This window comes from Taudactylus pleione, unplaced genomic scaffold (assembly GCF_031769625.1).
Source record: "Taudactylus pleione unplaced genomic scaffold, aTauple2 ptg000086l, whole genome shotgun sequence".
Classification (NCBI taxonomy): domain Eukaryota; kingdom Metazoa; phylum Chordata; class Amphibia; order Anura; family Myobatrachidae; genus Taudactylus; species Taudactylus pleione.
In genome coordinates this window covers 12,716,391-12,739,724 of record NW_028284488.1, presented here as the reverse complement: position 1 = coordinate 12,739,724, position 23,334 = coordinate 12,716,391, and the positions used below count along the sequence as shown (strand labels likewise).

General features: G+C 43.0%; 1 protein-coding gene across 1 annotated transcript in view; it reads left to right on the top strand.

Annotated features, from left to right (window-relative positions):
- Positions 1-767: 767 nt before the first annotated feature.
- GDI2 (GDP dissociation inhibitor 2) overlaps positions 768-23,334 on the top strand; it is a 54,448-nt gene continuing 31,881 nt past the window's right edge. The window contains exons 1-5 of the mRNA XM_088468705.1: positions 768-982; positions 17,064-17,171; positions 17,694-17,793; positions 18,279-18,413; positions 21,048-21,246. Of these exons, the coding sequence (XP_088324831.1) occupies positions 938-982; positions 17,064-17,171; positions 17,694-17,793; positions 18,279-18,413; positions 21,048-21,246 (587 nt within the window). The 5' untranslated portion in view covers positions 768-937. The remainder of the gene's footprint in view (positions 983-17,063; positions 17,172-17,693; positions 17,794-18,278; positions 18,414-21,047; positions 21,247-23,334) is intronic.

The window sequence follows — 23,334 nt, the reverse complement described above, 5'->3', positions numbered from 1 at the left end:
CGCTCGCTAAGACATGGTGGGCGAGCTTATGCCGTGGCGAGCGATCACTTCCCGTGGCGTCACTTTGACAAATTTGCATACGCTGGGGGCGAGCGATCGCATCTAGCGAGAGACTTTGAATGAGGTCCTACGTACGGCCAGCTTGAGTAGCAGAGAAATATTTTTTAATATTCCCTTAGAAGAGCACCCAGAGACAGGAAAGGGAATGAGACACGATCGGGATAAAACGTGCTTTCCATTTACAAAACTAATCTTCCCGAAGCAGCATCAGCAGGTAAATAATCCTGGCCTGGGCGGATTCCAGGATCTACGTAACCTGACCGCAACACAGGTCCCTCCTAGTACAGCGCTTCCCTCCCTCCACGCTTACACAGTATGTGGGACTACAGGTCACAGAATGATCCGCCCCAGTAGCTGGAGGAATGACGCTTTCCTGCCTAGGCTCGCTATCCCTGTGGCAGCGGCCACAGTTATGCTGTATATATGAATGAGACACGTTGCTGCTGGTGGCTTTCCAGCCCCTGCACTTTCCCATGCAGGCAGGCTGCTATATATAATAACGCACCTGCACCGCCCCTGTCTATCCCGCGTTGTACACCATTACACACAGTCATTGTATAGTATATGATATATAGTGGCTCTGACGGGTTGAGGGCGGGGCAGGGGGGGGAGACTGTGAAGGAGAAAGAGGGAGGTGCCGGAGCCGGTAGTAGATCAGTGCTATAGGGAGGTGACGATGACGGGGCTGCCTCAGGACTGGCTGCAATTGTGATTGGCTGGCCGGTGACGTCATCGCACGTAGGGCGTGGACGTCCGTGCTCGTCTCCGTGTTCTTTCTCAGTCTCTGCCAGCACTTCCGCATCCGCTGTACGCGCAGTCTGTGAGCGCGCTCTTGACTTTTCTCCTCTGACACCCGAATCACCCGCAGCCGCCAAACATGAATGAGGAGTACGACGTCATCGTGCTGGGCACCGGCCTGACGGTAAGAGCCTGTTCTCTTACCCTTCTCAGGGCACCGAGCCACACCTCAGCTGTGTGGCCCGCAGCTTGCTGGTATACCCTGCCCATAAGGCCTAGAGACCGGGGACACTCCCAGCCTGGCATGGTGTAGCTCAGGCAGAGCAGCAGCCGATTTCCGGGCTATATTATGTGATGTGTCTATACTTTTATACACAGTTCTTCCTATTTCCCCATATCTACATATACTGCTTATGGTTCTAGAGGACTGACCAGGTACAGGAGGGTGATTTTATCTGTTACCAGACCACTTCTGTTAATGATATGTGGGTTAATTACACAATCAATAATTTGGTCAATTTCACTGATTTATAATATATTACTTTCTTACCCTGGTTGCTGCCAGCACATAGTACAAAAGACTGCAATGAGCATATGCCTCTAAAGAATGGGGCATATCTGTGTCAATGAGCTAGCTGGTTATTATTTCCCTCACCATCAATTCATAAAGTTATAATAATGTCTAAATAGTTTATGGAACTGTTGTGAGCAATAAGAAAATCAATCTATTACATTGGAATTTAATATAAAGCTTATGTTTATAGACTAAAAATTTCCTTATTAAAATTATACAAATACATTTTGTTCAGCAAAATGCAAATTTACAAATAGAGTGGCATCTCGATTCCGAAGCATAGCTCGTGCATGTGTTAATTCAACCACTAATATTTATATAATGTTTTTATTCTGAAACTGGAGTCTGTGCTTTTCTAAACCCAAAACTATCTCCAACTTCAGTCCTGCTTTTAGATATGATCAAATAGTGATTTAATAATTAAACTACATTGTGAATCACTGAACAGGTGTCATTCTCTTAAACTATGGATAACAACTAAACATAGCATGCTAGAGGTAAAGTTCCTTAAGCAAATCAGAAAGTTAAATGCTGGAGCTCCAGTTTCAACACTAATGGCCATATTCAATTAGCGGCGAAAAGCTGTTTTTTGTGAAACAGTTTCGCCAGTGATGTCATTTCGCAAGCGGAAACTTATCCCCGTATTCAATTGTTGCGACTTTTCGCCGGTGTGAAAATGCAATGCAAAGTACCCGGCGGAAAAGTTTTGCCTATGAATAGCTGGCGGAAAAAGGTGCAGAATTGTGGTTTTGGGTTGCAAAGGTGGGGAAACCACCCTGCACTCTTAGGACAGGTCCCGAAAGGTAAACTGCGTCAAAATAATCCAAAAAAGAATTAAAGAACACCCTAAAAAATGACTGGAAAAAGGGGGCAAAATAGTTCAAAGTTGGAGTACAAAATTAAAAACTAGCGAAATAGACTTGGGGGTTTGCAAGTATGGGGGAAGTGTCTTTTTGATTGCAGGTGTTTGCTGAAAGTGCGTTTTTAACGCTTTTTAAGACCTCACTTTAGCAATTCTTAATCATGCTTGCATCCATTTTCATGTACCCCAAATTTGCTGGGACTACTTATTTTTGTCCAAAAACTGCAAAATGCTATTCACTTGTGCAAAGTCGCAAAATAGCACCAAATGAGAGCAATTAAGCGCCCCAAATACCTCCAGCAGGGATATTTGGGGGTATCCATAGAGATCCCCCATGTCATTGCATCTTTTGGGGGGTGTCAGGCTGATTTCCCCCTATCTTTCAGCACTTTTCGCCTGTGTGAGTTTCGCTGGGACGCGTTTTCGCGTCCTTTGGAATTGAATGCGGGGATAGGCGCAATACTTTTTCGCATGCAAAACCAGCGATGTCAGCGGAAAGTCCAGCATGTGAAAAGTACGGGAGTTTTCGCTTCTAATTGAATAAGCCTCTAAGGGCTGTTTTCAATTAGAGACGAAAAGCCTTTTTTGCCAGTTTTTTGGTACTTTTCACCTATTTCTGCTTTTGCCTGTTTTGCAATTGAATTAGGCGAAAAGTGCGGACGCGCATGGAATGAATTCGCCTCTGAAACGGACTAATGAAGTGGAAAGTCAGACAGGCGAAAACTTTCCGACCTTTCGCCTCTAATTGAATACGGGTCTATGACCAAATTCTTTAGGTCTGCAGCTTCCCCTCCAAATCACCAATTTCTTAACTGAGATACTTCAGCTGACAGTCTTAAGGTACGTATCCACTAGGCGATTAAACAGGCCGATTGAACAATAACAACGTCGTTATCGTTCAATCGCTTGCTAATCGTCCGCAAATCGGCCATGTAAATGTAAAAAACGAACAGCGATGCTCGTGCCCACTGTTCGTTTTTGACATCTATCATCACTCGTACATGCTTGTCAACTTGACTATCACGTCAGGTTCAGCATGTCCGGGGATGATGGATGTGCCGAAACTGAACGTTCAGTGTAGGCACATCAGACTGTGAAATGACGGCAAGATTACAATGTCGTAATCGTGCTCTTGTTTCACAGTCGGGAAGTGGATATGCACCTTTAGGGGTAAATTTACTAAAGTGAGAGGTTTTTAGAAGTGGAAATGTTGCCCATAGCAACCAATCAGATTCTACATAACATGCAACTAGCACCTTCTAGAAGATCAGTGAACGTGCTGAGTGAAAAAAATTGTGGGTCCCATGGACCCCTCACTTTAAAATATTGGGGTCCTCCATTGTTTCTGGGTCCCATTACATATTGTGGGGGGTGAGGGCCGGGAGCAATTGGGACAGTGCTGGGGACATATAGCAGATGGGGTAGAGGGGGATAAGGGCAAGCAGCAGTTGGGGTAGAGCTGGATGTAAAGGCAGGGAGAAGTTGGGGTAGATCTAGAGGGGAGTAAGGGCAGTCACTGCTAAGGGTAGGGAGGGAGTAAGAGCAGACAGTAGTTTCAACAGTGCTGGGGGCCAAGGAGGGGGCTAGGAGCAGACAGGGCTGGGGTAAGGAGGTTGCAAAGGTGCAGTACTGGGGGTCAGGGTGGGGGCTATGGGCTTTCACTGGCATTGCACAAAAGGGTCCCACTACACACTGTCAGTACCCTGGAGCGATTAAGACGGGCAGACCTGTCGCCACTACTCTGGCTTTCCCCTTGTCAGTTCAGACCCCACATGTTACTCGTTCCTCCCCCCCATCCAATTGGACAAAGGAGACGCTGCGAATGAAGCGGATTGGTTTTGGAAGATACTGGGCCGGCTGTGTGTGTATGTATATATATATATATATATATATATATATATATATATATATATATATATATATATTTATTTCATTCACACACACCCTCCAGCACCTCACATCCTCCATGTCACCCCAGAGAGTGTAAAAGAACTGGAGGTGAGCTGTCCCCTCCCCACACTGTCACTTTTCACCCAAACAGCCTGCAGCTAAGGGCATTCTACCACCTCTCACCTGGGTTCTGGGCAGAGTGCCGTGAGAGTGTAGATGCTGGTAACTGGAAAAGGGCTCCAGGACACACGGCTCCCCTGACATCTCCTCCTTCTGCTTGGAGCTGGGGTGCAGGTGCCAGATGTACTGGGGGTGGACCGGACGTGCCGCCTGTACTTGTCAGGGATGCAGGTGCTGCCAGTGCCTGTATGGGGGAAGGATCAAAGGTGTTGCCGGTACTGGGGAGGGGCGCGGTGCATTCTGGGGGACCCATTCAATTTTAAAAATTGAGTCCATCATTGCTATAGCGCGTATTTTGCAAACACAAGATAATAGCTAGAATCTGATTAGTAGCTATGGGCAACATCTCTACTTGTGCTCAGATGTCAATTTTTTGACTTGCTTCACTAAAATCATCACTGCTTTTGCTCCCTTTTGTCATACATTAATATTTCATACACCTAAACCCTCCCCGACAATTACTATATAAAATAGTGAAAACTGCATCAGTGTGTGCAGTGGTTTGGTTCTCAACGGTTTGGTATGTAATGCTGGTGCTTGGGATCCCTAACTGTAATGCTAACCCTACCCCTAACCCCGCTACTTCGCCTCGGGGTTCCGGTGGTCGGCATTGTGAGTGCCGGAATCCCCACTGCTTTTCAATTATGAATGAATATTGTTCTAGATGTTAGCCCAAACAGGCAGACTCTTACTAGGGACTTTATTTTATACTATGTACAGATGTAGTGTACTTGTCTAAGATACATTTTGGTTGCAGTTTTATACACGTCAAAACTTCTTAAATAGGTACAAAATAACAGAAAATAGTTATTCATAGTATAATGTGCCTTTACAAGGAGTGCTTAGTCACACAGTGGCAAGATGGATGAGACTTGCAGCTTCTCTTTAAAGACATTGGTTAACTATGCATCTGGTGGTATAAAGAAACAAATGTAGTACAAAATCTACATAGAAACCGTAAAAGTAAATTCAAAAGCTTTTGCTGATGTACTGTAGGTCTATATTGAGTCAAAATGAATGCCCGCTTCATAGCTCCTTTCACATATTTCTATTGACAGTATAGTTTGGTCTAGGTTTGGCCATTGATGGTTACCAACCATCGATTGTTTGCCACTGATGGTCGATGGTTTTGCCATCAATAACTGAGGGCCTGATTCAGACCCGCTCACGAGCGCTGAGCACTCGCAAGTGGGTCGTTGTTGGCCCAGTGCGCATGGCACGACGGAGCCGGCTCCGTCGTGCGCATGCGCGAGACCCGGATAGCGACGGGCAAACCGTCGCTCCGGGTCTCGTACCAAAGGGGGCGTGCTGTCGATGTTGAGTGACAGCACGCTCCCTGTGGTGGGCGTGGCTGCCAAGACGGAGGCGTTCCCATGGGAACACCTACCGTCTGGGGCCGGCCCCACTGACATCACAAGTGATGTCAGTGGGAGTGGTTTCTGCTCTGTTAGAGCTGAAAGCACTCTGGGGCTTGCGGCAACGAGACTCTACCACAAGGGTCTTGTTGCAAGCCCGATGGTCTTGATCATCGCGACCATCTTCCTGGCAGCTCGCTATAGCTGTGGGTGGTAACCCACAGCTATACGAGCGGCCAGGAGACCTCTCTAAAATTCAGGAAGGACGGCCTTGATTCAGAGCGAGTGCTCTGTCAGAGCGTCCATCTCTGAATCGGGACCTGAGTCCAAAATGGTGAGATTGCAATCGCTTAAGAAAACTGTGACATCGCTGGTCAGGCCCTTGAATGCACCAATCTACAGTTTTTTAATTTTATAGGGCATTTATGCACATTTCAGTCACACTCTCTCATTTTGATTTGAAGTACCTCCGCTGCAGCCCCCTTGTGGTGCCATGGAAATAAGATTATTATAATAATGAATATCTTCTTGCTCCAGAGGAGTGAGAGCAATAGGACATATTTAAGTAAATAGCTCAGTTATTTCAGTCATATTAGTTATCTCAGTAATACATATGTTTTATTTTCCTTATAAGAAAATTTCAACCTAATGAATAACCCTTAGAAAATATCCATAGTCACCACAAACACCATTAGTGTTCTTACACAAAGGCTGTACTGTATTTATGTTCTCACTGCTCTTTGTTGAACACTACAGCATGGGTAAAGTTTCCTGTTAAAGAAACATTAAATTCAGCTTTAACAGCCCAGATTCTATTAACCACTTAGCTGACTAATAATTTTCTAAAAAAAAAAAAGTCCCCAAAATTATGTAAATACCATGATTCAGTGTGATTTTTATTAAAGAATATGCTAATTTGTTAATAAAATTATATTGAATCAAGCTTAAATAGCTAATATTTACACAACTTTCGGAAAAGAAAATAAGCCATTTGGGGGCATTTGGAAATGTAATAGTTTATATTAAGTAAAAAAAAACAAAAAAAACCTTACTTTGTTTATTTATTTATTTTTTTATATGTTAAACTGCGTTATAAAAGAGCAGTCACCATCTCTGCTGTGCTACCTGGGAGAAGCGCGGCTACAGACTGGCAGGCCGGAGCAGACTCTGTGCCAGACTGGGTGGCCATAGACAGCAACCCGCAGCTGCCCTAAGCTCCGGCTGCAGAATGTTTGCCTTCCTGCCCCCCTTCTGTAGCAGCCGCTGACATGCTTCACAAACACTGTCTCATCAGATGCAAATGTGTCGGGGAAAGCCCATCCTGGCATGGTCGCATCTGATGTGACCACATCAGGCATGTGGTTAAGAAGTTTTTAATGCAGTGTTAAATAAATTCCTAATGAAACTACATGCTTATACTGGATGTAATTCAGGCATTTTTCATTTTGAAAATCTTGGCCTATAGTATAGATTTTAGTTATTTACTAATTACTTTCTCAGATGAATATAACTTTCACCAAATTTCTATGGGCCTCACAAACTGTGCTTTATGTATTACATTGGTTAAATCAGCCTCTGGCAGTTCAATAGAAATGGTGCGGTGCTGAATGTACTGGAAATCCCGCTACTTCAGCCCAGATGGCTCTGTAATGTGCATTTGTGAATGGAGTATGCCAAATGCCTGGCCTGTTTTTGGAACTGGACGTGAGAAACTTCTCACTGCGATGTTGGATAGTGTAAAATAATGGCTTTTCTGCGCATAATCCCAACTGCTATATTTTTCAACTATAGGAATGAAATTTAATTTAGCTATATTTGAAATTTTTTTATTTTTTTTTGGACAATAAAAGCTATTACATATTCTGCTTAATTTATCGTTTATGTAGCGCCATCTTATTATGCAGTTCTGTACACAGAACAAGGATCTCTCTTAGCAGTCCTTGTCACACAGTGGTTCTCAGCCCACGTGTTTTCCCAACAGGTCATGTTTTGAGGATTTCTGTTTGTAAAATAGATTAACTCATCTGAGCATGATTAAAGAAATGCACAAAACATGACCTGTTCTGGAGTTGAGAACCACTGCATTAGAGCTTTATAACCAAATTCCCTATGACGCATACAAGGGGGCATTTTAGTCGGTAACCATTTAACCTACCAGTATGTTTTCATATTGTGGTTGCATACAGTAGCACCCAGGGAAAAAAAACACACGAACAAAGGTAGAACTTAATACAGAGTGTAAGTATTGGTTCATTAATTTACATAATTTTTTTGATTCCATTAAATTTGCATGAAAGTTTGGTTAGACTTTAAGAAAGCCATACGCATATAAAGCTCTGATCAGATGAGTTTTTGCTTTACTACTGCATCTTTAAGATGATTCTTACAGTCCTTTTGTAATCATTGTCCTAGTCTGTTTGGCGCGTAATGCACCACCCATTACTTATAGATGTGTATATTTGTCCTGTGGTTTTTCAGAAGTTTGCTACAAAGTCTCACAGAATTTATAATTTTAGTCATTAACTTCAATGTCCTTTTAAAGCTAGTACAGGTTGAGTCTACCATATCCAAAATGCTTGGGACCAAGCGTATTTTGGATATCGGAATATTCCGTATTTTGGAATAATTGCATACCATATTGAAATGTCTTAGGAATATGGCCCAAATCTAAACACAGAATGCATTTATGATTCATATACACCTTATACACACAGCCTGAAGGTAATTTTATACAATATTTTCAATAATTTTGTGGCTCAAACAAAGTTTGTGTAGATACATGAAATTCATTTATATGCCATATACACTTTATACACACAGCCTATAGGTCATTTTATACTTTAGTTTAATAATTTTTTGCATTAAACAAAGTTTGTATACATTGAACCATCAAAAATGAAAGGTTTCACTGTCTGTCATGCTAAAAATATTCCGTATTTCGGAATATTTGGATATGGGAGACTCAACCTGTATTAAAGTTCTCAAATTTTGTTTGGAGGCTGCTACTTGGTTAATATAAGCTGTGTTTAGTTAATGTTCAGTTGGATCATCTTTTGCAGCATCTATATCGTGGATTGTTGGGTTGAGATGTAGGGGGGAATTCAATTTAATGTGCCGTTGAAAGTGGCAGGAGGGAGCTTGTCCAGCTATTTCATTTAGTGCGCTGTTAGAGCGACTAAACTATTCTCGCACCCTCCTGTGGGTGCGAGGAGAAATCCATCCGAGTAAAGTGCCAGCCGCAAAGCTGTTTTCCGGTTTATCGTGGCGCTGACAGCCTCGGGGCTGGCACTTTAGTCGGAGAATGACTGTTCTTGCGACTAAAAACCCAGGTTAAGTCGCGAGAACCAGCATTCTCAGACTTCAATTCAGCGCAATGTTTAGTCCGGCAGTTAGAATTTAAGAGCTCTGGGAGCTCCCTCTCGGAGCTTTCAACAACGCACTGAATAGAATTGCCCCTCAAGAAACTAGTTTGGCATATTCTTAAGTCTGCTGTGGTATGAGAGGCTATTTATATTTGGCTTTCACATTGCAAAGGTTTTACTAAAGAAAAAACAAAAAAAAAATTATATATATTTTTTTTAATTTCTTTAATCCCTTTAAAAAAGAAAGTCACTCTTTTTTTAGTAAAATTCTGATTGTAGTTTAATCTTGGGTATATATTCAATTGCACTATATAACAATTTTTTTATTTTTTTTTGTCCTTGTATAGAAAGTGCTGTTTCTAAATTGCTTATCTCAAAAGTACGGAAAGTGGTATTTATTCCCCTCAAACTTTGCTTGTGTGGACATTTTATACTTGGAAATGTACCTATTTCACATGGAAAAGGGTGATTTTGCTTTTCTTTTACACAATGTGAGAAAATAATGTATGAAAATTAACATATAAAGTTGTACAAACATGACCACAAAATAAGTAGAAGTGAGTAGGTTTCTGAGGATTTTAGATTATACAGTACATCACTTTCCCGAATCAGCCCAAGATTGTAGTCTCCCAACATGTTCTCATTTATATTGCCCATGGCAGCGACATTCAAACTCTAGTATATCCTGGAGAAGCACACGTCTTGCTCCTCCAGGTACGCTCCTATGTTCTCATTGAATTTCTCAAGATGAGCATCAAGGATATTGACTTTGAGGGACATCCTGCACCCTATTGTGCTGAAGTTCTTCACCAAAGGTTCAAACAACACCACGTAGTTTTTGGCCTTGTGATTGCCCAGGAAACCTCAAACCACTGTGATAAAGCTGGTCCATGCAGTTTCTTCCTTCTGAGCGAGCACCTTTGAGAATTTCTTGCACTGCAAGAACTGGTCCCACAAAAACATCGTCTCTGATCTTTGCCTCAGACAGCTTAGGAAAGAAGTCTTGAAGGTACTTGAAGGCTGCTTAGCTTTAACAAAGTGTTTCTTAAGGCCCAACTTGATGTGTAGTGGAGGCATCAGCACCTTCCTGGAGTCCATCAGTGGCTCCTATTTGACATTATTCGTCCCCACAGAGAACTCTTGTCTGCTGTGGCCAGTGCCGACTGTTGATGCGGCTGAATGCTCTGTCCTGGTGGTTGCTGTGATATAAATCCAGTTAATTCCCAGTGAGCTTACAGTTCCCGCAGACTCCCGGCAGTATGAAGCAGCATTTGAGGTACAGTCAGTATTACTGAGCTACCCTCTGCTCTGCAGCCCCTGCATTGCAACTGCACTGAAGTATCAAATGTTCTGGACAATAATATTTGAAAAATATCTCTGACCAGGTCACAAAAGCATAGTTTGTGGGGAATAATTGGCATTTTCTATACTCTTGGGGCGTAGGCAACTATAAAATAACACTTCAAACACAAGGACAAACAAAAAAATAAAATTTGTTACATAGTGTTATCGGCCTGATCAGTTGATGATCGGGCAAACAAGGGGTTACTGTGACACGGGTCCTTAAGTATTGGATCGGACTATAGAATGTGCCAGTGTTTTAGAACTGACTCGCTCTCATCCTGGAGGATATAGAATATGTGGTTGGAAAAATTAGCCCAGTTGGCTGGGTCAGTCCTTCCTTTTGCCTTCGTAGAGACTCCCAAATTAGGGACAGACATTTGAGGATTGCTCCATCCACCTCATCTTGATTATAACCCCGTTGTACGAAGTCAGCCCCCATATTTATAAGTGTTTGCTGAAGGCTCTCCTTATCTAAGGTAATTCTTGCTGCTCTGATGAATTGCGGGAAAGGTAAGCCCCGCTTGAGGGGCTTCGGATGGAAACTTTCAGCATGGAGGACTGTATTAAGATCCGTCAGCTTCTTAAAAATACTAGTCACAAATTCCTGGTCAACGATAGCTATTGTAACGTGCAGAAAGTGGAGTGCTTGAGGGCTGCTAGAGTAGGTAAACCTGATGGTGCTGGTTAACCCATTCAAAAAGATACGAACTGATCAAGAGCTTCCACACCCCCCGTCCAAATTAGGAAAATATTGTTGTTTAATCTGGATGAGCGGGTGACGCGTTGCCGCATAGCTTGCCGGTACCCATCGGCAATATTGTATTGCCAAGTGGACGCGGCAGCTACAAGCTGGTAGTGTGACAAGTGAGACTCATTTTTGTCTATTTAGGATTAGGAGCCTTTTCTCACTATTTAATAGCCGACTCTGCTAGTTCCCTTGTACTCATGATTAAGGGGTTCATACACCGAAACGGCCGCCGTGCCCAGGGCTGATTGAAATGGTCACCAGGCATATGATAAGTATTCTGCCTGATACTGGCTCCTGTAATGTGATCTATAGCTGCTGATTATGAATGTTCAGCATGGCTATTTTTTTTAATGCTATATTACACATGTTTCTGCATATGATGATGGTGGTGTGTTGGTGTATTTTTTATTTTTTTATTTTTTTTTATATATAAATATTTGTTTTGAAACACCTTGTCACTTTACAAGCACAATAAATACATTAACAATACAAGACATGGGCACAAAGCATTACATCCAACAGTTAAAACAGATTTACAATGTGCCAGAAACATTAACATGAAATGGTGAACACCACTAGTGTAATTACATAAACAGGACTGACTTACTATATAGGCTATTCTTTTTCTTGCTTTTTTCAATTTCTTTTTTTTTTTTTTTTTTTTTTTTTTTCAAACAATACATGGCTTCCTGCTACGTATTTTAAGATCAGTCTGTCTTTCCTTCCTGTTAAGTTACTGGTCATACTGGGAAATCATAGTAGTAATAGGATCACTTGATATCAACTTTGTGAAAATGATTACTAAATGTAACCTAGACATAATTACTGCTCTTTGGGCCTGATTCAGAGGTGGACGCAGTGTCGATGTTAGAGGCATGCGCCCGAGTCGCATTTTGTATGCGTTCTGATGGTTGCCGCCAGGGGCTGCAGAGCAAATAAGGGGTTTATGGACGTGTTGCTGTCAGCTGCTGCGACTATTTCTTATCCGTAGTTGTACTGATTCCAGTTACCGCTTTCCAGCCAATCTGCCCCAACTGTAATTTTTCAAACGGAAGACAGTTGGGGCCTGATTGGCTTGAGCACCATTTATCATACGCAACACGTTCGTGAATGATAAAACTCGTAACTAAAGGCCCCCCTACATCAGCAATTGATTGCAGCAATTTGCAATCGATTGTGTATAAAAATCTTTCCCTTTTTCAATCGATTGCAGAATTGCCACAATCGATTTTTTTTTTTTTTTTTTTTTGCAGGCAGGATTGGTGCAATCAATTGCTGATGTATGGGGGCCTTAACATGTTATTGTTTACACTAATGGTGTGATACATCTGTGGCTTTTTGATGATCTTTTACAGTTGGATTACAGTTTAATACCCCTTTTTTACACCAAACAAATAACCCGGGTTATTACCAGGTCGATCCGGGTTCTGTGTGAACGGCTCCCAAAAAAAAAAACCGTGTCGATTTGCCGGGCAATCTTACTCTGGTTGAGAGCAGGGTTGAAAACGGGTTGTTCCCGGGTCATGAGGCAGTGTAAACGGGTGCTACCCTGCTTATTTGACCCGGCTAGCTCCAAAAGACGCTGATTGGAGCTTCTGGGGCACCGGCAGATGATGTAATTTGTCAGTGCCCTGTAGAGAGAGACACACATGAAGCCATCGCTTGCCTGCCTAACCTCCTGCACCACAGCAGCCTGACCAGCAGCACAAATGCAGGCAGGCACACAGCCTGCCACAGCCAGAACTGCAGCCTGCACCACAGCCTGACCAGCAGCCACAAATGCAGGCTGATACACAGCCTGCCACAGCCAGAACTGCAGCCTGCACCACAGCCTGACCAGCAGCCACAAATGCAGGCTGATACACAGCCTGCCACAGCCAGAACTGCAGCCTGCACCACAGCCTGACCAGCAGCCACAAATGCAGGCTGATACACAGCCTGCCACAGCCAGAACTGCAGCCTGCACCACAGCCTGACCAGCAGCCACAAATGCAGGCTGATACACAGCCTGCCACAGCCAGAACTGCAGCCTGCACCACAGCCTGACCAGCAGCCACAAATGCAGGCTGATACACAGCCTGCCACAGCCAGAACTGCAGCCTGCACCACAGCCTGACCAGCAGCCACAAATGCAGGCTGATACACAGCCTGCCACAGCCAGAACTGCAGCCTGCACCACAGCCTGACCAGCAGCCACAAATGCAGGCTGATACACAGCCTGCCACAGCCAGAACTGCAGCCTGCACCACAGCCTGACCAGCAGCCACAAATGCAGGCTGATACACAGCCTGCCACAGCCAGAACTGCAGCCTGCACCACAGCCTGACCAGCAGCCACAAATGCAGGCTGATACACAGCCTGCCACAGCCAGAACAGCAAACTGTAGCAATGCTGTAAGCAGTCCCCACCCCTCTTTTGTTGCCTTTTGTGACCATCTTTGTCAGACCTTAAAACAGACCATTTTTAATGACTTCTATAGAGAAAAGCAGGGATTACCTGGGTTCAGTGTAAACGGGGCAAACTCGGGAATAACCCGGGTCGAGTTGCAGTGTAAACGGGGTCTGAATCCGAGTTCGACCCGGGATTGACCAGTGTTCAAATCAAAATCAACCATAAAAACCAGTTTATGCAACTTTTGCCCTAGGATAATGGGCGTCAGCCTTAAGTCAATAATTAAAGGCAATCTGTGTTCAATTACCAAGAATTAGAGAGCGTACTATGATTGACAGGTAGGCGACCAGTTTGCAGAAAAGTGCTAGTGCATACAATGAATGAATTAATAAATCACATAAAATAAGTATGTGATAAAACAGTGGGGAGTAGCAGTCTCTTACCCCATGAACTTTACCTCTCTCTCTTACTCAGATAATCTGACATCCTATTTTTATTCATTTATCCATTTCCCTTATTGATTTGTGATTTTTTTTATTTTCATATGTCATCATCCTTAATGCATTTCAATTTTCTCTATAGAATAAATTATATTTTATATTTAATTATTGCACTTGATTTTTTTTTGATTTTTTATCACATACTCATTTATGCTACATGTGATTCATTATTTTTTTTCTCTATAAATATATATTTTATATTTCATTATTGCACTTTTTTATCACTGTTTTATCACATACTTATTTTATGCAACATGTGATTTATTAATTCATTGTATGCACTAGCACTTTTCTGCAAACTGGTCGCCTACCTGTCAATCATAGTACTATCTTAGCATTCCCGCTAGGCTGTTTTAGCGCGGCGCCCTGCCCTCCTGGAGGGCAAAAAGCACCCTGTCCTCCAGAAGGAGGGCAAAAAGCACCCTCCCCTCACAGCCTGCGGGTGCCGTCTTCACCCGCGGGTCGCAGTGTCCCACGGGTGGAGAAATGTGCGCATGTGTCCGGCATCTATTCTCCCTGTCTGCAGCGCTTGGGGGCTGGCCAGCGTGTCCGTAAGTGCCGTGCACGACCCCAAGAGTGATGAAAAGGGTATGTGCCTTATAGACACGCCCCCTTTTCAATGACCACGCCCCCTTTTCGGACACGAACGCGCCCAAAGGTGCCCTCTCTCGCTCCAGCGCCCTGCTAGAGTGAACACTACTATCTGTAATATACAAGTACTTAAATTATCTGCACAAATGGTAAATCTTGTGTAATTAAAGTCCCCTACACACTAGATGATTTTATTAACGATTTGGTCGATTCCAACGCATCGGAATGAGAAATCTGTAAAACCACCCAGTGTGTATGCCCTCTAGAGAGGGCAATCTTGTGCGCGCGTACGCCCGAAAAGGGGGCGTGTCTATAAGGCGCGTCCCCTTTTCGTCATACTTGGGGGCGTGCCCGGCTCTTACGGACATGTCGGGAAGCCCCCAAGCGCTGCAGAAAGGTAGAATAGATGCCAGGCGCATGCACCCAGCGTCTATTCTCCGGCGGTGACCAGGTACCGCATGTTTGTCCACCCGCGGGTGAGAACGGCTCCCGCAGGCTGTTAGGGCAGGGTGCTTTTTGCCCTCCAGAAGGAGGGCCGGGGCGCCGCGCCCCGCTAAAACAGCCTAGGGGGAACGCTACATCTGGATTTGAAAGGGGTGATGTTGAAAAACATATTTACAGTCAAAGGGCGGTATTCAATTGTTTTGCCCCCTTACGCTCCTGACAGCAGGTCTTCAATTGTTGCTTCTGTCGGCCGCAATCAGCTGCCAGCGCACCATTTCAGCTCGCAGACCCCAGGGGGGTGCGAGTTGAAATGGGCGAAAAGTGACCTGTTTAGTTGCCTAAGCTGCACCTTTCGCGATCGCGTCCTGCACTTTGGTTGGAGGTAGCCATTTTACGCGACTAAACGCAAACACTATGGACGTGATCAGCGGCAACAATTGAATAGAGCCCCACGATCTCCCGTCACTTTAGACGGGAGATCCGGACCGTGAAAACAATTTAATATCGCCCTCAATCTCTTCTGTTTGAGGATATCGAAGGCATTCGTCATTCTGGAATTGGAGTGCCACTATTTGTATAAAAAAAAAAAAAACATTTTTTATATATATATATATATATTATAAATTTATTTTATTTTTTTGAGCTATAGAAGATGCTAACATTCTCCCCTTTTCATCTTAGCCTTACCATACTGTAAACTGTCTATTTGGCACTTGATTAGTTGTCCAGATAAAGAGGTAACAGGTGTTCATAGGCTCTTAAGCAACACTTGTGGTGCGTACACACGGTACGATCAGTCAGCGATAACGATACGCTGACTGATCGTCCTGCACCTTCCTGGAGTGCTGTATGATCGCTATCAATCATCCAGCACACCGCCAATCGCGGGTCCCTATAGTATCGACCAGGTTGGCTTGCATACATGGCGATGGATGACAGTTATCGCCCATACGTGCTCGCGCATCGCTTGTCGTTGATGGGTTGGAAGGGACAAAAAATGCACGGTATGTACAATAACAATATGATCGATATCGTTCATATCGAGCATTTTAATCGCCCCGTGTGTATGCACCGTTAGAATTGCTGAACAAGGTAATATTTTGTAACTATTGACGTCTAATATTTAACACTAGTTGATCTATATGAATTATTAAATGACAAGCTTTGGCCTGAAATGACTTTTGATCTCTAGTATATTTATTTCTTCTTGGCAAGGTTGCAGCCTAGTAATTACAAGGTTTCTGCAGAGTAAGGTTATGTGAGCTCTTTGGTCATTATTTAATTTCAAAAGGTATGGCAAAGTGGCAGTGCTTTTATTTTTGTTTGATTAACATTGAGTTTTTATAGTATAGATTACACATACTTTCTAGCCCTCATTCAACTGGCTGATTATGAGCATGAATGATATTGGTCTCTGGCATATTTTGGTATATTTAACTTTTATTTTCTCGAAATAATCATAAATAGAACGATAACGGGACGATTTGTAGCTCATGGTGTGCACAGACAAGTGCCTCATGCTGAAGTACTTTGCACAGGTTGTGTAAAGGGGTGTACACTTTAGGGTGCCCGGCATCTTTGTTGTTCCTATACAGCAAATTGTCCCGTTATCGTTCTAGTGTGTACCTACCTTTTTGTTTGTCTTTAGAGGTGTACCCAACGGCATTATTGAACATTCTACTAAAATATTTTATTTTCAGTCTTTTTATGAAATTGTCAGTTTCAACATTACCTGGTGAGTAATGGAGTGTTGTAGCTGCACAAAGGTTGTGTTTAGAAAATTACTTGACCCATGGCTCTGAAACTAGAGGCTGCAACCCCCTTCTCTTCTGTACCGCTTATTTATTAAAACACCTTTTTAATGGGATAATACTAGGGCCGTAATGGCTTGTTGTCTTTATATCCACAAAACTGGATTGACATCATACTGTCCTTTCCTTTTTGACTCCATTAGAAAAATGAAATGTGTTTCACATTGAATACTTCTATGTGTTGTTGGTAACTGTATTGTTTGTTCATTGCAGGAATGCATCCTGTCAGGAATAATGTCTGTAAATGGCAAGAAGGTGTTGCACATGGATCGCAACTCTTACTATGGTGGAGAGAGCGCTTCCATTACACCCCTGGAAGATGTAAGATTGTACCTTTGTTACCTATAAACCAGTATTGGGGTTGCCTGACTCCTCTGTACACCTTGTGGCTAATTAATAAATAAGCGTAACAAATAGTATTGTCTGCTAGGATTGGCCACTGTTTATTCCCAAACAGAATATAAAAACCAACATTCTGTTGATTGGTAAACTATATAATTTAGAAAGCCCTTTACTGATTATGGAAAAATGAAATAAATCATTTTCACTGTATGTTGGCATTTGTACACATTTGACATAACAGCCAGTGTCTAATATGTTAAGTTTGTCCTAGAACTGCTGCAGGTTTTAATAAGAAATACTGTATACAATTAACGTCCTGGCTGTGGAGCTGTAATTGCTGTCTGCAGCATGCTTTGTTATGGTGTACGTAATACGGCAAGATAAAGCTACTGAAGTTATTTTTGTTTATCTGCTTTTCCACTCTGGAGGGCTAACTTTTACTGTAAGTCAACCATCTGTATAATCACAGTTTGAATTATATATTTATATTTTGACTTTTAGTTATACAAAAGATTTAACATCCCTGGGAGCCCTCCAGAGTGTATGGGACGGGGACGCGACTGGAATGTGGATCTGATTCCTAAATTTCTCATGGCTAACGGTAAGATAATTTTGCTGTCTTATCTGCTTAACAGCCAATTCAAGTGGAGGAATTGAGACGCGCCTTGTTCCATGTAACGGGTTTTCAAGGTGGTTGGAATTCAGATTTTTAAATTAATTTTTACATATTCATTTAGTTATTAAACACTTTATGGGTTTGCCATCTAATTAGTATGTAGTTTTAAACCTAATTTTGTATATATGAAGTATCTGTTAGACTTTTTATGCTATAGTAAATAGAATGAGGTTTTAAAGTTTAATCTACACAGAAAACAATTGGGATTGCCTTGCTGTTTGTTTGTAAAATGATAAATACAATAAGATTGAAAATGTGGATGCCATAACCTTTCTAGTTGTGGTATTAACTTTGTCTTTGTTAATGTAAATCTTAAAGTATAGATGGATTCCTTCCTTTAGCATTATGAGCCATCTTGGGAGTAAGATCCAGCCATTTCTGCTCCAGGTCTCTAAAAATCTGCTTTTCAGGTCAGTTGGTGAAAATGCTGCTCTTCACTGAAGTTACTCGTTATCTGGACTTTAAAGTGATTGAAGGCAGTTTTGTCTACAAAGGAGGAAAAATCTATAAGGTTCCATCCACTGAAGCAGAAGCTCTGGCATCCAGTGAGTAAATTTTTCTTTTTCTTTTTTTTTTTTTTATCGAATATATAGAAAAACATAGGGGAGATCAAACACATAAAATGGGGGAATAAGAGAGACAGGTCATCCCATAGGCATCAGTAAACAATCCAAGAATAACAAAATATAATAATCGTCTGAATCTACCATCGGAGTTGCATTTAAATTGAAAGGCGGGGAGAGGGTCTGAGGAGTAGCGTGTGCAGAGGGAGGGGGGGGGGGGAGCGCACCCTTACCCTCACCCTCTGTAACATATATATGCCATGGAAGCAACTTCTTAATGGAAGAGGCGGCTGTAGAATTTGGATTTCCAATGTTGGGCTATGGTGGCCCTAGCCGATACTAGAATGTGACCAAGGATGTAGCGGGCAGATTTAGGAACAATGGAAGGGTACCAATGTAGAAGGGCACAGAAGGGGTCTGGGGTCATAGTAAGACCTAATACGTCATATATAAGGGTAAACCCTTCCGTCCAAAAAGGGCTTAAAACAGGGCATTCCCAAAAAAAGGTGGAAAATAGAGCCATGAGAATGGCAAAGACGCCAACAAAATTTTGAGGTCGCAGGCCATTTCTTATGGAGTTTAGAGGGAGTACAATCTATTTAAAAGCTTGGCATGCATTTCAGTATGGTTGGTGCATTTAGAGAGAGAGATGGATAGATTCCCACTGTTTAAGGGTGAAAGTACGTTGGAGATCAGTCTCCCATTTTTAAACTGAACTAGGGACTTATCCGTCAGATCTGAGGGGGGAAGGATAATAAACCATACCAATAAGATATGGCACCACGAGAAGGTCTAATTAATCAGACTAAAATTTGATCTGGAAGTGATTTAAACACACTAGAATCATTTTTACATACTATCAACCCAATGTTGAAGGTAATAGAACCAAGCTGAGGTAATTAAATTTAACGCAAGTCAGGGAATGGTAAAATGGAGAAAAAAAATCTGTCAGAGACCCGATACCTACGCGCATCCAATAAGAAAAATGCAAATGGGGCAAAGATCTATCCTAACGCCTGGAGGGAAACATTCCTTGTGGGAAGAGTAATCTCAAAATGGGTTTTGTGCTTAAGATCCCAAACTCTTAGGACATCACAATGGAGGTTGTGGACGGAGCTGACTGGGCAACCAAAGGAGGTTAGGAAGAGGAAAACCTTCAACGATAGCATGTTCCAAGTCCACCCAGGGCTTAGAATGAGGGGGCAGAAACCAGTCACATAATTGGGAGAGTAGGGCAGCCTCATGATATTTAGTAAGGTCAGGAAGGGCATTTAATTTGTAATATGAAGCAGCACTATAGTTATCCAAGATAGTATGGTCTCCGGGCTGGTTACAAACAAGACTGTCTGCAAAAAGACAGTTTGAGAAGTATTCGAAAACTGAAAGCCCAGTGAACGCCAAGGACAGACTACTTGCTTGGGCAAGGGGTTTAATGGCCAACACAAATATTAACAGAGAGGGGGCAACCCTGTCTAGTGCCATTGGGAAAGAAGATGAAAGGAAACCGTTGCTAAAGATTCGGGCAGAAGGGCCAGCATGAAGGGCAGAGATAGAATGGAGAATGTCTCCCTGGAATCCAAACTTGGCTAACACCTGGTGCATGTATCTCTAGTGTAGCCTTTCAAAGGCTTTTTCAGCGTAAAGAGAAAGGAGGGGAAAAGGCGACTTAGTATAGGATACCCACTCAACCAAATCCAGAACCCTGCGTTTATTATCCAGAGCCTGACGTCCCAGAACAAAGCCCTCTTGGTCAGGATGTATTAGCTGCGTAAGCAAGGGGTTCAAGTGATTGACTTTAAATTTAGCATAAATTTTTACGTCCGTATTGAGAAGTGCAATAGGACGATAGTTCTTACATTCAGAGGGGTCCTTACCTGGCTTTGGAGTAGTCCTAATTTGAGCTTCCACCATTTCAGCAGGAAAGGAATCAGTATGAGAAGCCTCTGTATAAAGCTGTATTAGAAGGAGGGGGTGGGGGGGGGGGGGGAGACCAAGGGGTGTTCAAACACTCCAAACAATCCGCTAAAGCTTTTTTTTTTTTTTTTTTTTTTTTTTTAAATTTGTAAAGCCATGGCTATGTGTACTTGTGTATTTAAAAAAGCATCTTCAGGCTTGCAAAGAAATGTACGAGAAATCAGAACTGCAGACCAATTGCCCTTTAGAAGGTTATATCACCCTATGATTTGAAAAAGAAATGGAGAAGTAATGCCTCCTTTAGTCTAAGTTCTTGTTTTGCAGCAAGGGGGCCAACTGCGTATAGACTCTGGAAACAGATGTCATAGGGCATTGTCCTTTGGGTCAAAACGCTAAAATGAAACTTGTGAGCAATAGTTACAGTGCATCCAGATGGAATTTGGCAAAGCATTCCCAGTAATATTTCTTGACTATCTTCTCCATACGCAACTCTGGATAAGCAGCACTGTTTGATACAGCACTATTATCATTCTCACTAGAGAATTGTAGCATTATGTGACAGTTACCCTTCCTACATCTCTTGCTTTGTCTTCCTGTTTTAACTTGACTGTGCATTTTTTATATTTTTTTTATTTTTGATAATATATCTGCTTGTTCTCTGAGGAATGGTAGATTATATTTTCCTTTCCTCTCTTCGAAAAGGTCTCATGGGCTTGTTTGAGAAGCGTCGGTTTAAGAAATTCCTAAGCTTTGTTGCAAATTTTGATGAGAATGATCCGAAGACTCTTGAAGGAATTGATCCCAAGAAAACAAACATGGAAGAGGTTTACAAGAAATTTGATTTGGGCCAGGATGTCATCGACTTTACAGGTCACGCACTGGCTCTTTACAGAACTGATGAGTGAGTGTTTTTTTTGTTTGTTTTTTAAATTGACCTCAGGAATGTGTATAACAACATTATGAATACGTTCAGCATTGTATTTCATAATTGGTGAGGTTGAAGCCAAATCTCCACATTTATAAGTGTGAACATGCATGTTTTGATCTCTATTTTCCTATACAAGTGATGAGGAGTACACTGTGGAATTTCTATATAGACGCATATTCAATGGACATGTTCCATTGCATTTGGAGTCCTTATTGCCACAATTGATATGAGTCTCTTCAGTCCCCTTCAATAGATGACAACCAAAAATAGCATTAGCAGTTTGAAACAGACCATATAACATCTTGCACATCTGTGATTTGAACAAATATAGAACGGTCAGACGCCACTGAGTGTTTCTACTAATACAGCTGTAACATAGGAGAGAGTCAATCTCAATACAAAAGAGGAATATAAATAATTGTTAGCAGTGTACAAATGGCCTACATTAATTATTAACGAAGGTCTGATGACATGTCTCAAAACATAAATTTCATTTTGTGATTTAAAAAATATAATAACAGCACATGAAGAGGCCTCTTGCAGATAAAACCGCAGATATTTCTCTTGCAGCAAGGCTGGGGAACACTAGACAATGGGATTGTAGGTTGGGGCTGGAGCTGGCACCTAAATTAAAACTGTAGCTAGAAAAAGTAAGCTGCTCCCCCCTCCCAGCCCCCCCTGCAATTCCAGTGGTTTTTTTTGTAGGTGCTCACGGAGTAGGGCACATTGGAAAGAGCATTTCTACTTCAGGTTCCATAGGGGTCCACAGGGTTGACCTTGGGGTATATCTGGATCCATGGGCACCACGCAGTTAAAGCTTTGCTGCTCCCAGGATGCACTGGGTCCATTCTCCTATATACCCAGCCACAGGCACCTCCAGTTTTAGTTGGTGCCCGGCCGGAGTCGGGTCACCCTAGCGCAGGGGGGGCTGCTGGGCAGCCCCTAAGCTAACTATTAGTGAAATTTATTTTTTAGCACTTTTCAGAGTGGCAGCTTCAGACAGTCTATTGGACATCTAAGCTGCCGCTCCTTCAACCCCACTGGTGCCGCGACCCAGTACAGATCTGGGGATTGCAGCTGGACCCCAGAGTCTGCACGGGCTCTGGGCTCTCCCTGGACTGCTGCCGGAAGCGCCGGGGACAAGGTAAGCTGCGGGTCGCTACTTGCAGTGACCCGCATGTACTTCCTTCTAAATGCAGTCCTTTGCCTCTGGTCTCTGGGGATAGACCGGAGGCGCTAGCAAGTGGCGGCGGGCTCCCCCTCCCAGCAGGCATACCGCATGAGACCACTGGACCACCAGGGAACAAGTGCCGGCAGCGGGAACCGGCGTCCCTGGAGTTGAACGCTAGCCAGGGTAGAGAGCCTTCCCTGTTTAGCGGCTCCTCCCCTCAGCGCGCATTTTCTCCTGTGTTCTGGTGACGCTGAGCTGCTTCCTACTGCGGCCACTACCCCACTGAGGTCTCCGGTGGCCATCTTTTCTCTGGTGGGCAGCGCAGATCTCTCTAGGCGGTGTGTGGTCGATCCCCCTGTGTACCTCTCCCCTGCAAAGGTTAGTGTACACAGCGCTATAGCCCTCCCAGACACTGAGTCTGGGCGGTTGATTATAGTGACAAAGTGCAGGCTGTTTAACTTTCTACATTGCATGTGACTTTTGCTAGTGCTGTGACTGTATCTGCTGTTTTCTACTTAACTGTTAGTCTATACCTATCCCTTTCCTTTTCCTCCAGCCCTGGCACGTGTGTGTGTGTGAGAAGGGCTTTTCAAGGATTTCACTTATATAAATTAATGTATTTGTGAGGTCTTTCACATACGGTTGTGTGCTACACGTTGCCATATTTGTGGACTTGTGTGCTGCATACTTGTGGGCGTGGCAAGAGCTTCCTGGTTATATTGATAGAGAGATAATAAAAAAAAAAATATATATATATATATATATATTTTCTAAAAAATAAACACGGACTTCGTCAGAGGTCCGTGTGACGAAACGCGTAGGGACGTGGCCTGGCCTGGCGTGATTTAATCCATGGTTGATGTTACCAGAGCAGGTTGCTGTACCACCCA